At 41.4% G+C, this 12,182-nt stretch overlaps 1 protein-coding gene across 1 annotated transcript; it reads right to left on the bottom strand.

The window, feature by feature from the left end:
- Positions 1 to 797: 797 nt before the first annotated feature.
- On the bottom strand, positions 798 to 11,957 carry LOC146352227 (survival of motor neuron protein-like). The gene is made up of 9 exons (XM_084833530.1): positions 11,816 to 11,957; positions 11,105 to 11,176; positions 8,292 to 8,417; positions 6,490 to 6,690; positions 5,606 to 5,740; positions 4,544 to 4,615; positions 4,015 to 4,125; positions 1,717 to 1,778; positions 798 to 1,305 (listed from the first exon to the last, which is right to left on the bottom strand). The coding sequence occupies exons 1-8, from the start codon at positions 11,867 to 11,869 to the stop codon at positions 1,722 to 1,724; spliced, it is 828 nt and encodes a 275-aa protein (XP_084689656.1). The 5' UTR covers positions 11,870 to 11,957; the 3' UTR covers positions 798 to 1,305; positions 1,717 to 1,721.
- Between the last annotated feature and the right edge of the window lie 225 nt (positions 11,958 to 12,182).

Here is a 12,182-nt window from a genome sequence, read left to right as displayed (position 1 = left end):
GTCAGTGTACTATGAACTGTACTTCAATGTAGTCATGTCAATCTATGAACAGATGATTGTCAAGAAAAGTGAATGCAATTTCTTCCTTAGCACTCCCATAGTACAAGCCTAGATCCAGCATTAGTAAGTACAGAAGTATAATAGAGGTAACCTTGATTTGTTGGGGAGAGGGAAGGAGGAGGAAAAAAGTGACTTCCTTATATAGGCTAGAGTTCAGACAGTTAGAGTTAACCAAGGGAAGAGTAACTACAATTATGTAATTTTATGTAATCTTTTACATAAAGATTTTATGTAATTTTATGATTGCATAATCTTATTAATATGGGATCAGCTAATAAAAGGTTGGTGTTGGAGAAAAGACTACAGAAAGGGGCGGGTGAGCTTCTGCTTGATTTTTGTGCCTCCCCTTGCCCCCTCATGCTACAAGCTAACCCCTTTCAGGAGGGTCCCCCAACCCTAGGAAGATGCTATGCAGGGGGCTACAGGGAGGAGAAGTCACCTTTTGCCCACCCACTTCCATAGGCTCTTCTCTGGATTCAACCCACACTATTTTATTCTACATTGTTACTATATTCTGTTTTTGAAGTTAGTGCTAAGCCCTTAAATTGAAAGAACAAAACGGGGCAGTCTTTCTGCTACCAAAATAGTTCTGATGTGGCTATGTGTTAAACAACTTAAACACTCCATTATATACAAGTCAAAGATCAGTTATCTTAGGTGTTATTATTATCCAAACTGTAAGACATGTTTTATAACGTTGACATTTTGTACGCTTCCTAAAAAAATAGAAAATCAAGTTGAAAAAGTTTACTTTTATTGACCAGTATATCAAACTACTTGAGCATCATAACTGATAAGTATCCTCTCTTTCAACTTAACACAGGAGTTGGTTTAGCTCAGGTATTTGGACTGTTGGATAATTAACCACATGCATCTGTACAGTTTCTGTTCAGGTCACCACTGCCATCCGCTGCTATCAAGTGATATTCATCAGCATATCATCACTGCAGAACCAGAAGTGAAGATATTCTACATCTTGGAAGATTGCTTTAAGAATCAATGCTAGCCTAAATCATCCACATTCATAAATGAATAGTTCATGTAGTCTAGAATAGGCACCTAATTACTAACAACATATGATCACCAGATGATTATCCATTCAGTAATCTTCTTAGCAGTGAAAATATCATTGCTGGCAAATGTTATTAGTGGCGCATCCCCCTCTGGGCTATCCATTCAGTAACCTTGGTTCCTGTGAAAGCTAAAGCTTCTTTGTTGACCAATGTAGAAGTGGGATGTCCCTCTCTGTGGGAGACATTTTAAAATATAATTTTAAAGAGATCATATAGGAGAGTGAATTCATTTCAGAAGAACAACTTATGACAATGCTATTAAGCTAATGTTCCACCCAAGACTATCTACATATCACTAATGTGAAAATCTAACGCTAGGTTGCCTTTTCCTCTTGTATGCAAAGTGCATCAACTAGTAAGAGCTATTTTCTAGATTTGACTCTGCAGCAAGCCTGGACTAATTTAGTTTGTGATCCTATTATTTTCCATAGCCTACCAAGAAAACACAATGAGATATGCTTTCCCTCTCTTCCCACAAGCAACACTAAGTCAAGAGCCCATGGATTATCTTAGGCCACGAAGATGAAACAAGAACAGCTTTTCCCCTACTGCAAGTTAAAGCAAAACTAAATGTAGTACTTACAATAGCTACTTTGAGTGGGCATGTCTCCCCATGGCAGCTTCCATACGACTCTGCTTTAAACCCTGTGTTAAAGGATGCAGAACAGTTTGCAACTGAAGACAAATTTGTTTTGCAACCCCAAGAGTTATTGGGGACTGAAAAAAATAAGCTCAAAGCTGGTTATCTAAATTTTCTTCGGTTAATAGCAGCGATGAAATCACTTGGTCTTAATAGAGGGAAGTTCAGCTATAACCCAGTAAGTTGGAAGAGAAAAGGGTGTAGAGTTGTGTGTGCGCACACATCTGCCTGCAATAGGGTTCCGTGCTTCTTGAAAGAGGGCTAGGCAGGTTCCGTTCAACATCATCTCAAGAGAAGAAACTGTTGGCTAGCTAAGACGCTGTTGTTTCTTACCCTGTACCCACAGATTGTGACAGTGTTTCACCACAAATGATAAGCAAATTGATTTGATTTAAAGTTTAGATTAAGACAAACTATAATCAGAAGGTGGTAATTACGAGAACCATTTCAACGGTGTTTCACACTTTCAATAGGAAGCCTTTTTATTGTGGAAACCAATACAAAATCAATGGCATATAGAGTTCTCCTGCAGGGTTCTCCCATTTTCTTCTAGAAGACAGGCAGCATGCCCTGCATGCAACAGAAGACTCTCCAAGCATGTGCAGAATCTAACTTCCTATGGACTAATATGGAAACTAATGGTGAGGACCAAGTCCAGATTTACCCACTGGATGGGTGATCTGTTTTAACTGATTGCATTTTCGAGTTTGCGGCAAGGCCATACATTTCAAAAACAGAGCTAAAAACAGTAGGCACAGCACCCCTCCCAGGATGAACAGGGCCTTCCCAGTGCTTTGCACTATTTACTGGAGGCTGAAGGTGGTAAGTAGAGCAATGGGAGCCTCATCCCTGCCAGAAAGGGAGCTTGATTTAAGGAGGCCTCAAACCACACATACTTCCTTAGGCCCAGTGCCTTTCCAAGCATGGATGAAGCCCTCTCCATTAGCTCCTCTGCTTCTGGCATGTAGCAGGAAGTGGGATCATGGTGCCAGTGTCCCACCCTAACTGGGAAGGACACTATGCCAAAGCAATGTTGGATGTTGTAGAGGTGTACAAACTTATGCACAGTGTGGAGAATGTGGATAGGGAGAGATTTTTCTCCCTCTCTCATAATACTAGAACCCAGGGTTATCCCATGAAGCTGATTGGCGGGAGATTCAGGACAGATAAAAGGAAGTTCTTCTTCACATAACGCATAGTCAAATTATGGAATTCGCTACCACAAGATGTAATGATGGCCACCAATTTGGATGGTTTAAAAGAGGGTTAGACAAATCCCTGGAGGAGGTTATCAACTCTATATGCCATTGATTTTGTCCTGATGGCTCTATGCTACCTCCAGTTATCAGAGGCAGTAAGCCTATGTACACCAGTTGCTGGGGAACATGGGCAGGAGGGTGCTGTTGCGCTCATGTTGTGCTTGTGGGTTTCCAGTTGACAGATGGTCAGCCACTGTGTGAACAGAATGCTGGACTAGAAGGACCCTTGGTCTGATCCAGCATGGCTCTCCTTATGTTCTTATGACACTGCCACATACAGAGTGGTTGGGTACCGTTGGAACTAGACTTCCTATGATGCCCAACCACCTCCGTGCAGCAGTGTCCAAGGCCCTGTTATGCCAAGCATCCTCCCACACCCCCTCTACCTACAGTAATTAGTGTGAAGGGGGCAACTGAATGCAGCATTGACTATTGGGAAAGACCTATTACAATATCATTAGGATGTTCCTCTGAGGAATCAGTCCTCTAATTGGACATAATTGTCTACCAGATAAGTAAAAAATTATGTAATGTAATCATTTTCAAAACGACTCATTCTGAATCTGCTACGGGGGTGAATAGCTGAGGTTCACCTATCAGTAGTGGAAATTCCTACACATCTATGGCTTTGGAGTCCTTTCAGTATCTGAAGTACAGCAACAAAGAAAGTGATAAGGAGGAGACTAAGTAGTAGCAGAGGAAGATGTGAATGACAAACAGGGTGGACTTGGCAAGTGACAGATTTGTGAGGCATTTTCTCTATTGTCCTCGCTGTTAAATATTTTTTAAACTATTCAGTACGTCCCTTTACTATAGACCATTTAGAGTACAATTCTATACCCACTTACTTGGGACTAAGTCCCATTAAACTTCATTGTAAAAAAAAACCTTCTTAAAAATGAAGTCCATGTATCTAACACCATAACTGAGGGGTCAGGCAGGTTGCATTTCAGTAAGGGGTGGGGGAAGGCACATCACTTACCAGATAGTAGCCTGTGTGATAGCCACTCATATACCAGGCTATCAACATACTTCCCAATGCTTCATCATCATCAGGAGAATCTGGGTTAAAAAATGGGGGAGGTGGTATCAACTAGGAAAAGAAAGAAAATACTTATGATCTGGAGTGGCAGGCTTTTCTTCTTAGAAAGTTTAGTAACACAAAAAGAACAAGTCACACATTTTTGAAAGCATAGAAATAAGCTCAGACATTAGTTACATTTTAACTAGCTCAAAGAAGCACACACTTTCAAGGAAACAAGTTCCAGGGCTAAGATTCTGTGTAGTATTGGAGTAGTAGTTTGTTGCAAGTTTAGGAATTTTCACTGCTGTTTGCTACAAACATTTTGAACAATTCTTAATGCAAAATTCACTAAATTAGGGGGAATTAAGATTACAGGGAAACATTCCATGTTAACCACCCCAGCTGTAGCCTCAAATGGTACAATCCAGAGACTGGGTTACCAACTAGGATATGCCTTTTATTACTACTCTTTTTACCTATCACTCACCGGTGGTCCTGATGGAAATGGTGGAGGCCAGCCTGATAAGAAAGGTGGAGGTCCACTGAATTTCATTCCAGTCTACATTGGTGTTGTTCAAAATGCAATAAAAGAAGGTCTTCATTATACCAACAGTTGCAAAACTTAACATGCAAGATACATCAATACACCCCCCCTAGACTACTTTGGTGCAGCCTCCTCTGATTAGTATTTCACAATAACTATAACCCTCTTCAAGAATTCATGGAGCGTGAATGTACCCTCACCACCCTCCACACTTAGAAAAAAAGGAACGCCTGAAGAGGGCTATTATGAAACCTGAATAAAGAAAGTTCAAAAGCCACTACATTCTTTCTTAATTTCCCACCCTTCATGTATATTGATTGTCAAGCATAACACATTCAGGCTATGCTAAACTGAATTGTAACCTCATATTTAAGCAGTAGTCTGGTAGCCATAGGTTACAAGGGGCACTCTGTTTCTCCTCCATGCCCAGCATAGAAACCAATTTGGCTGCCTGGAGAGGAAAGCCTCCTCCTCTGCACCCAGCACAGAAATGCATCAAGTTGCTCCAAAAGGGATGGAGCTCTCTGTCCCACCTCTGCAAGCCACCAGCAGGCTAATCAACACTTTTGCAGGCTTGTAACGTGTGTGGACTTATTGATAAGGCTGCAAAGCTGTGCAGGGCTGCTTCTGTATTTCTTTAGATATCACAGAAGCACAGAAAGCTCCCTTACAGTAAGTCACTACTGGTTCATCTAGCTTACTATTGTTCTACTAACTGGCAGCAGCTCTCTAGGGTTTCAGACAGGAGTCTTTCCCTGCCCTTCTTGGAGATGCAAGGGATTGAAACTGGGACCTTTTGCATGAAAAAAGCATGTGCTCCACCACTAAGCTACAGCTCTTCTCCATACACTAGTCTCAGAACTATGGTCCTCAGTCTGTTGATACAATGGCACCTGTGATGCAGCTTCTAAAAAAAAAAAGAAGGTAAAGGTATTGCTCTTCTAAAAGAGCTGGAACACTACCATGTAATATTATGAAGACCTACAGACGTGCGTCTATGCTTACCCTTCCTGAGCCTGGTACTGGTGGTGGAGGAAAAGGGGAAGTCCACTGTGCTGATTTTGCACGATTGTGTTTGTTTCCAGGTGACTGGAAGGAGAGGTCACTTTCATCTGTTGAATACTGCGTCTCATTATCGTTCTACAAAATGAATTATAATTAGGAATTTGCAAGATGCAAGGCATCCTTTTAAATGCAACTAGAGATCTTAATAATGTAGCCTTCAATAACTCCCCTTTCCAGAGCTTTTCATCCCATTCCCTATTTTTACCAAAGAACTGAACTTGTCTCATCTCATACACACCTGCCCTTTTAACCATTCCTGCTTATTTTGTTGCTTATCTGTCCTCCTCTTCTAGCACTTATTTTTTTTTTTTAATGCAGAATGTTTCTTTGTGGCATTAAAACACTAGGGCTGTCTCTAAGCCAAGCTTCAACTATGCACACTTTATTACAACACACACTGCCACTAAGAGCACAAAATGCAACCCCCCGCTAAATGTTTACGCTCCCATGAAAAGATGGCCAGCAGAAAATTCTGCTCTCTCATTATTTGAGCAGATTGCCAATGAATACTCTGGATATATTCAGGGAATGAAACAGCAGTAATTGGGAACAAAGATACCATCAGACCATGTACTAATATATACATATGTTAGGACTTAAGAACAGTCTTATGGAGCTGAATTAGAACTCTGTACAACTGAAGCACAAGTAGGAGGCATAAGATCAAATTGAGCTCCTGCAGAAATAGATATAATTCCATATTTCACACGTGTTACTTTTACTTCTCATACTGTCTGCTTCTCTTAGCTCTGCAAGACCAAGTTCTCTGCAATGAGAACTTTTTTTCTGTTTCAGTTAGGCATAGAGTTTATATTTCTCCTTACCTCAGCAGCACTTTTCTCTTCATTTGTTCCCTCAGCATCAATTGGTGGTAGAAGATCTGACAGATTTTGCTCCTCCCTGTTTCCATATCCAGCATAGACAACTACACAAGTCCCTTTCTTCCAGTTAATTGAGGTAATAGTTGCTTGGTACACATTGCCATCTTCAGACCAAACTGCACTGCATGCATCACTAACTCTCCACTGCATTGAAAAGAAAAACATAAGTTACATTGGTGGTATTCTGAAACAAGTTCCTTCCTTACCCTACTAATACAAACATTATTTCCCTCCTGCATAAATATGTCATATTTGTGACATATTTGTATTCTGCACACATTTTGAAGAGTTAACATATTATTGGACGTGGTAATGGACTGGATGAAGGCCAATAAACTGAAGTTGAATCCAGACAAGATGGAAACACTGTAGGCATGTGTTTTTTGTGGGGAGTTGGTGCTCAGTCTCTTCTGGAAATGGTTACACTCCCCCTGAAGCAGCAGGTCTGCACCTTCATCAGATTTTGTCAGTAGAGGTCCAGGTGTCCTCAGCAGCACACAGCACCTTTTACCAGGTTTGGCTGGTTTGCCAGCTGTGGCTATTTCCAAACAGGATACTCTGGTCACTGTGATGTGAGCCCTGATTGATAACCTTGGATTACTGAAATGCATGGGTATGCCTTTGCAAGATTACACAGACACTTCAACCAGTGGAGAATTCGTCTCCCAGAATTTTTACTACCTCCAGGTTTGCTCATATAGCTCTAATTTGAAAAGAACTGCACTAGTTGTGTATTCACTTCTAGGCCCAATTCAAGGCGCTCATACTTTCCTTTAAAGCCCTAAATATCTTTGGACCCAAATATCTTAAGTAGCACCTCTGCGCATACCAGTCTGCCCATGTCTTAACACCTTCTGCTGAGGCCCTGCTCTAAGTGACTTCCTGATCATAAGTGTGCTATAACTAGAAAGGAAAGGGCTTCTGCAGTGATGGTGCCACGGCTCTGGAATGCCCTCCCTTGGGAGGTGTATCTGGTGCTTACTTTACAAGTGCTCAGATGCCAGGTTAAGATATTTATTTACCTAGACATTAAACAATGTATATAATGCTTTGTTGCTGTTTTTGTGGTTCTGTTTGCTGACTCTTATGATACTGATGTTACTGTTTTATTGTCCGTTGCCCTGAAATCTGATCCGATGAAGAGTGATATAACGATGTTTTAAATAAATGAAATACGCTCTCCTTCAACATTTATCAGCCACAATATGCTAGCTTTAAAACCTCAATATCAAATATCATCTTACTTTTAAATTTATAAATCAGTTTTAAAACATTATCCTTTATTATCTGTTTGAAATAGTTCTTCAGATGCACCACCTGAAAACACTGGCTCAAGTATGGGTAGCTCTCCAGCAGCTTCTGCAAATACATAATTCTGATAACCGAAGTATTACTCCGTTTCAAGAGCTGGGACAACAGAAGTGAACACATGACAAAACATAGGTCTTCATAAATACCAGGTTTTCTATTTCCCTGTAAAATGTCATGCAGAATGGGAATTAAGGGCACAATCCTATGCATGTTAGGTTAGCTGGCTGGGACACGCTGGGTCCTGTAGGACTTCTTTCTGTCTAAACATAAATAGGATTGCGCCCTAAGTGACTGAATATTTGGGCTCCTCTTCCTTCAGTTTGTACCTGGGAGCAATTCTCGTTTTGAAAAGAAAATAGGATCTTAATTACATGATTTAAAAAAAGAAAATTTCTGAATCACATATTCTGTTACAAGTCTTTTTTCAGAATGACCTGTTTATGTGGCGTAGCATTACTTTTCTTCCTACTTTTGTTCTTTTTATTATTTTTTCTTTTTGTCCCAGCGTTTTGCTCAGTTTTATCCAAAGGCTCTGAACAGTCTCCATTCTTTAAAGCATTCTGTTAAAGTAAAGATATTAATACATTATTTTTCAGGTTCCCACTCCTTGAATCCCATGTTATAGTTACCATTCTTTTAATTTTTATTACTAATAAATATCTAAGATATTTGAAAGATAATTTGAAATAATCATGCATTGCATCCAATTTTACAAGTCAAAACAAATCTACAAAACAAAACTTAACTTCCAAGCGGATAATGTAATAGCCCCCCCAACAAAACTGCAAGAAAAACAGTTATTAATCTATAGCTTAAGGATCTCATATAAATTAGATGTATTTTGATTAAAACATATATTTCAAAATGTTTAGAAAAACATTATGAATATTCATACTCTTATACATTTATGAAACCTTTCCCTTCTTTCACAATTCCTTGTCAGGTGCTTCAGCATTACCATATGCAAGGCATTCCCATGTCCTATCCTATTCAGTCACTCAGTAATATTTGATCCTTCCAATGTTTCCCACTTACTAACAACCTCTAGTCTGGCGGTGATTAAAAAATTAGTTACAATTTCATTATACTGTTTTGGAACTAAGGGAGCAATCCTATGGCCCCTAGAGAGCATCTGAGGGGCCATAGGGTATTTTGGATTCCAAGGTTGTTGACAGTTCTGACCTCGCAGCTGGGAATCTGAGCTCCAGCTCTCCTCCTCTTCCTTCTCCCAGCCGCATGGAAAGAATCATGCTGGCTGCCTCTCCAAGGTTGGGAAGGCAAGCTTGGAGAGGGGTAAAAGGTGGTGTTTTGGTGGGCAGGTAGAGGAGGAGACTGGAGAGGCCAGGAGCTAACCTAAGGCATCTCCAGCCTCCTTCCCACCCCCTTCTTAGCACTTTCGCTAGATGAGCAAAAAGCCCCATCCAGTGAAAACGCAGGGTGGGAGGATGGGGAGATGAAGATTGCTTTTGCTACTCCTCCTGCCCTGAACAGGATACTCGTAAGCCTCCGAATTTGAGGGCTTATGAGCATTGAGGCACATCTCATTACTGTCACCACCCTTTTCCAAACCCCCTTTTCTTAATACAATCCCACCACAAATGCATGTGGTTGGCTTTAGGAAATTGACATCACCAACAATTACCAGATAGATTCTAGTTGTGTTTCCCTAATAATGTAGGTGCTAAATGCTAATTGTACAGAGTCTTAAAGTGGTTTTCACAGAGTAGTAGAAACTGAATTTTAAAATGCATTTTCAAACATATATTTCCACATTTGAGAGATTGGAATGGATGGATCTAGAACTAAGCATGGGTAACAGGGTTGGTGGAAGCTGACATTCACAGTCCCCTGAAAATGCTCCACTGAGGGTTGGGGGAACCTGCTGAATGGGATGGGGAAGAAAGGGATCACTGAGAGCCAGACAGAAGCATCTTCCACAAGCAGGAGCTTATAAAGTTTTCACGGAAGTTTTTAAAAAAGCAGTTGTGGTGTCTTGTTTAAGGCTACAGAAACTAGAGATGCTTCCTGAAAACACATGTACCTTAAAATAAAATCTGTTTAGTATACTAACAGCTGCTTTAATTACGTACACATGGTGACCACATTAAAAATATAATGTGTCAGGAGACAAATGTGCATTTTTGATGAATCATATATATGTACCAGATAGCTGGTGACTGGTCAAGGGTCCCCACCAAACATACACATCTACAGGAGACATTTATTCATTGCAGTCCTTAGGGGCCTCTGTATGCTTTTAAAAGACATGAGATTTTTTTAACAACCCTGATCAGCTAAATGACTGGCAGACTTGCATCTTAACTATTCTTGGGTGACAGAGCTGCATCACTCTGGGGCACTCCCTACACTAATGAGTGTATGTAGGGAAAAACAACACCAGCAGCTCTCATTTCAGTAATTCAGAATGTGATCTCCACTACAAGAGGCCTAGTACTTTGGAGGCCTATTTAGCCTTGAATTTTTGTTAAAAGCTGGGTTGTCATTAGGAATCTAAGGCTGCACCCCTATACACAATTACAAGGGGGTAAATCCCATTTAATTAAGCAGAACTTACTTTCAGTAGATACATATAGGATTGCTATGTGAATTCATTGTCAGCATTAGAGTTTAGCAACAAGATCAAGGGATGGTACTATTCTCCTATTCATATTACTCAAAAGATAATGGGGACTCCATACTAGATCAGGTATGATGTCAAATTAAAAGGAATATGATTTATGGAATATATTTCATTTGAAAGATCTCAAACAGTAGGTAAACAGTAACATACACAAACAGTAGGTAACGTCAGTAACTTCAGGTAACAGGCTCTGGAACCTGTTTCACCAGATAGGATTCAGCTCAAGAGTATGTTAAATATAGAAAGGAGAATGCTATTGAGCATATGCAGAATGTCCTCCTTAGTGTTGAGAGCTTTTTCCTGCTAGGTTCCTATACCTCTAACAGGCTGATTACACATTCAACAGGTGAAGTTTCCTTATTGCATTTCTGCACTAAGAAATACTATACTTGTGGAATTCCTGCTCGATGTCCAGCTAGTAGTACTTTGCTTGCACACAGGAGCCCTGACTAATGAAAAAGACAACAATCTTCTTCCCTCCCTTTCTTCCAATCTACTGACTTCTAGGATTACATTCAAGGATCAGAAAGTGTGACCTCCATACAAGTTCGAGTTGCATTATGTTTTTGTATAGCAGGTGGAAAACTCTTTAGAGTGAGCTTTTACCTTGAAAGATGCAACTGCTTTATCATATGCTTTTATGAGTGCTGTATCATCCCATATATCAGAATCATCGCTCTGTGAAGAAGAGAATAGAACTCAGGTTTCCTTTTTTTTCTTTTCTTCTTTAACAAAACTTAAAACTCAGAGTTACAGCCAACAATTTAATGCAGTGTATACAGTTGGGTTCTTCAATAAATCACTATTACCTTGTGCCAGAATATATTATTGGCTGGAGGGAATCAGTGTACTAACTGAGGTGTGCCCAAGGTATTTTTTTTTAAATGTTGAACAGCAGATTGCCCCAGGCCACTTTTCCAAAATTCCGCCAGTTTCAAGGGCAGGTTGCTATGTGCCAAATGGGCGCTATTCATGCCAAACCCAAACATCCTCTTGCGCATGCAGAACTACTCGTGCGTTTTTTCGCATCTCGGACAGCGTTAGGGTACCTCATGAGAAGCCCTTGCTTCCGTTTCGTACATAAACTCCCCGACCTAAATCTTCCGCCGCCACCCCAAGTTCAACTGTCTGTTTTCCTTTCACAGTTTGCTTTCTGAACTGCCTGGCTCAGCTGCCGCGCCCGAACTAAGACGCAGCAGCTAAAGCAGCGAAGACTAGACCGCGAGAGGGGACACAACCCCGCCCGATAACGGCCTCCACGAAGGGAAAAAGCGAAGCCTTTCAAGGAGCCACGAGCGGCCCCGTCTAACCCAGTACCTGCCCGGCCCCGCGTCTGAACAGCACCGCTTCGTCCTCGCTGCGAGAAGCCATGAGGGCTCCCGGAGGTGTGTGTGAAAAACTGAGGGAGGCGCGAGGGCCGTCGCCGTACTGATTAGTCACCTCCGCTACCTCATCCACCAAGGGCCGGCGGGGAGGAGCTCCACCGGCGGAGGCCTCGACGAGCGCGGCCGGCTTCTTGGCGCCGCCGTACTGGGAGATTGCCCTACCGTCCCCTACTGGCAGGGAGGCCTTCGCTTCTTGCTGATGTCGCCTCAGCCTCTTCCCGCGCAGCTCCCCTTTCTGCGGGGAAGAGGCGACCGCTCCTTTTGTCACGGAAGAAAACCGTGAGAAGAGCCTCGTTAGA

The sequence above is a fragment of the Heloderma suspectum genome, chromosome 2, assembly GCF_057233095.1.
Source record: "Heloderma suspectum isolate Gila_16-S chromosome 2, 16-S_ref, whole genome shotgun sequence".
NCBI lineage: Eukaryota > Metazoa > Chordata > Lepidosauria > Squamata > Helodermatidae > Heloderma > Heloderma suspectum.
This window is presented reverse-complemented; position numbering and strand designations above follow the sequence as displayed.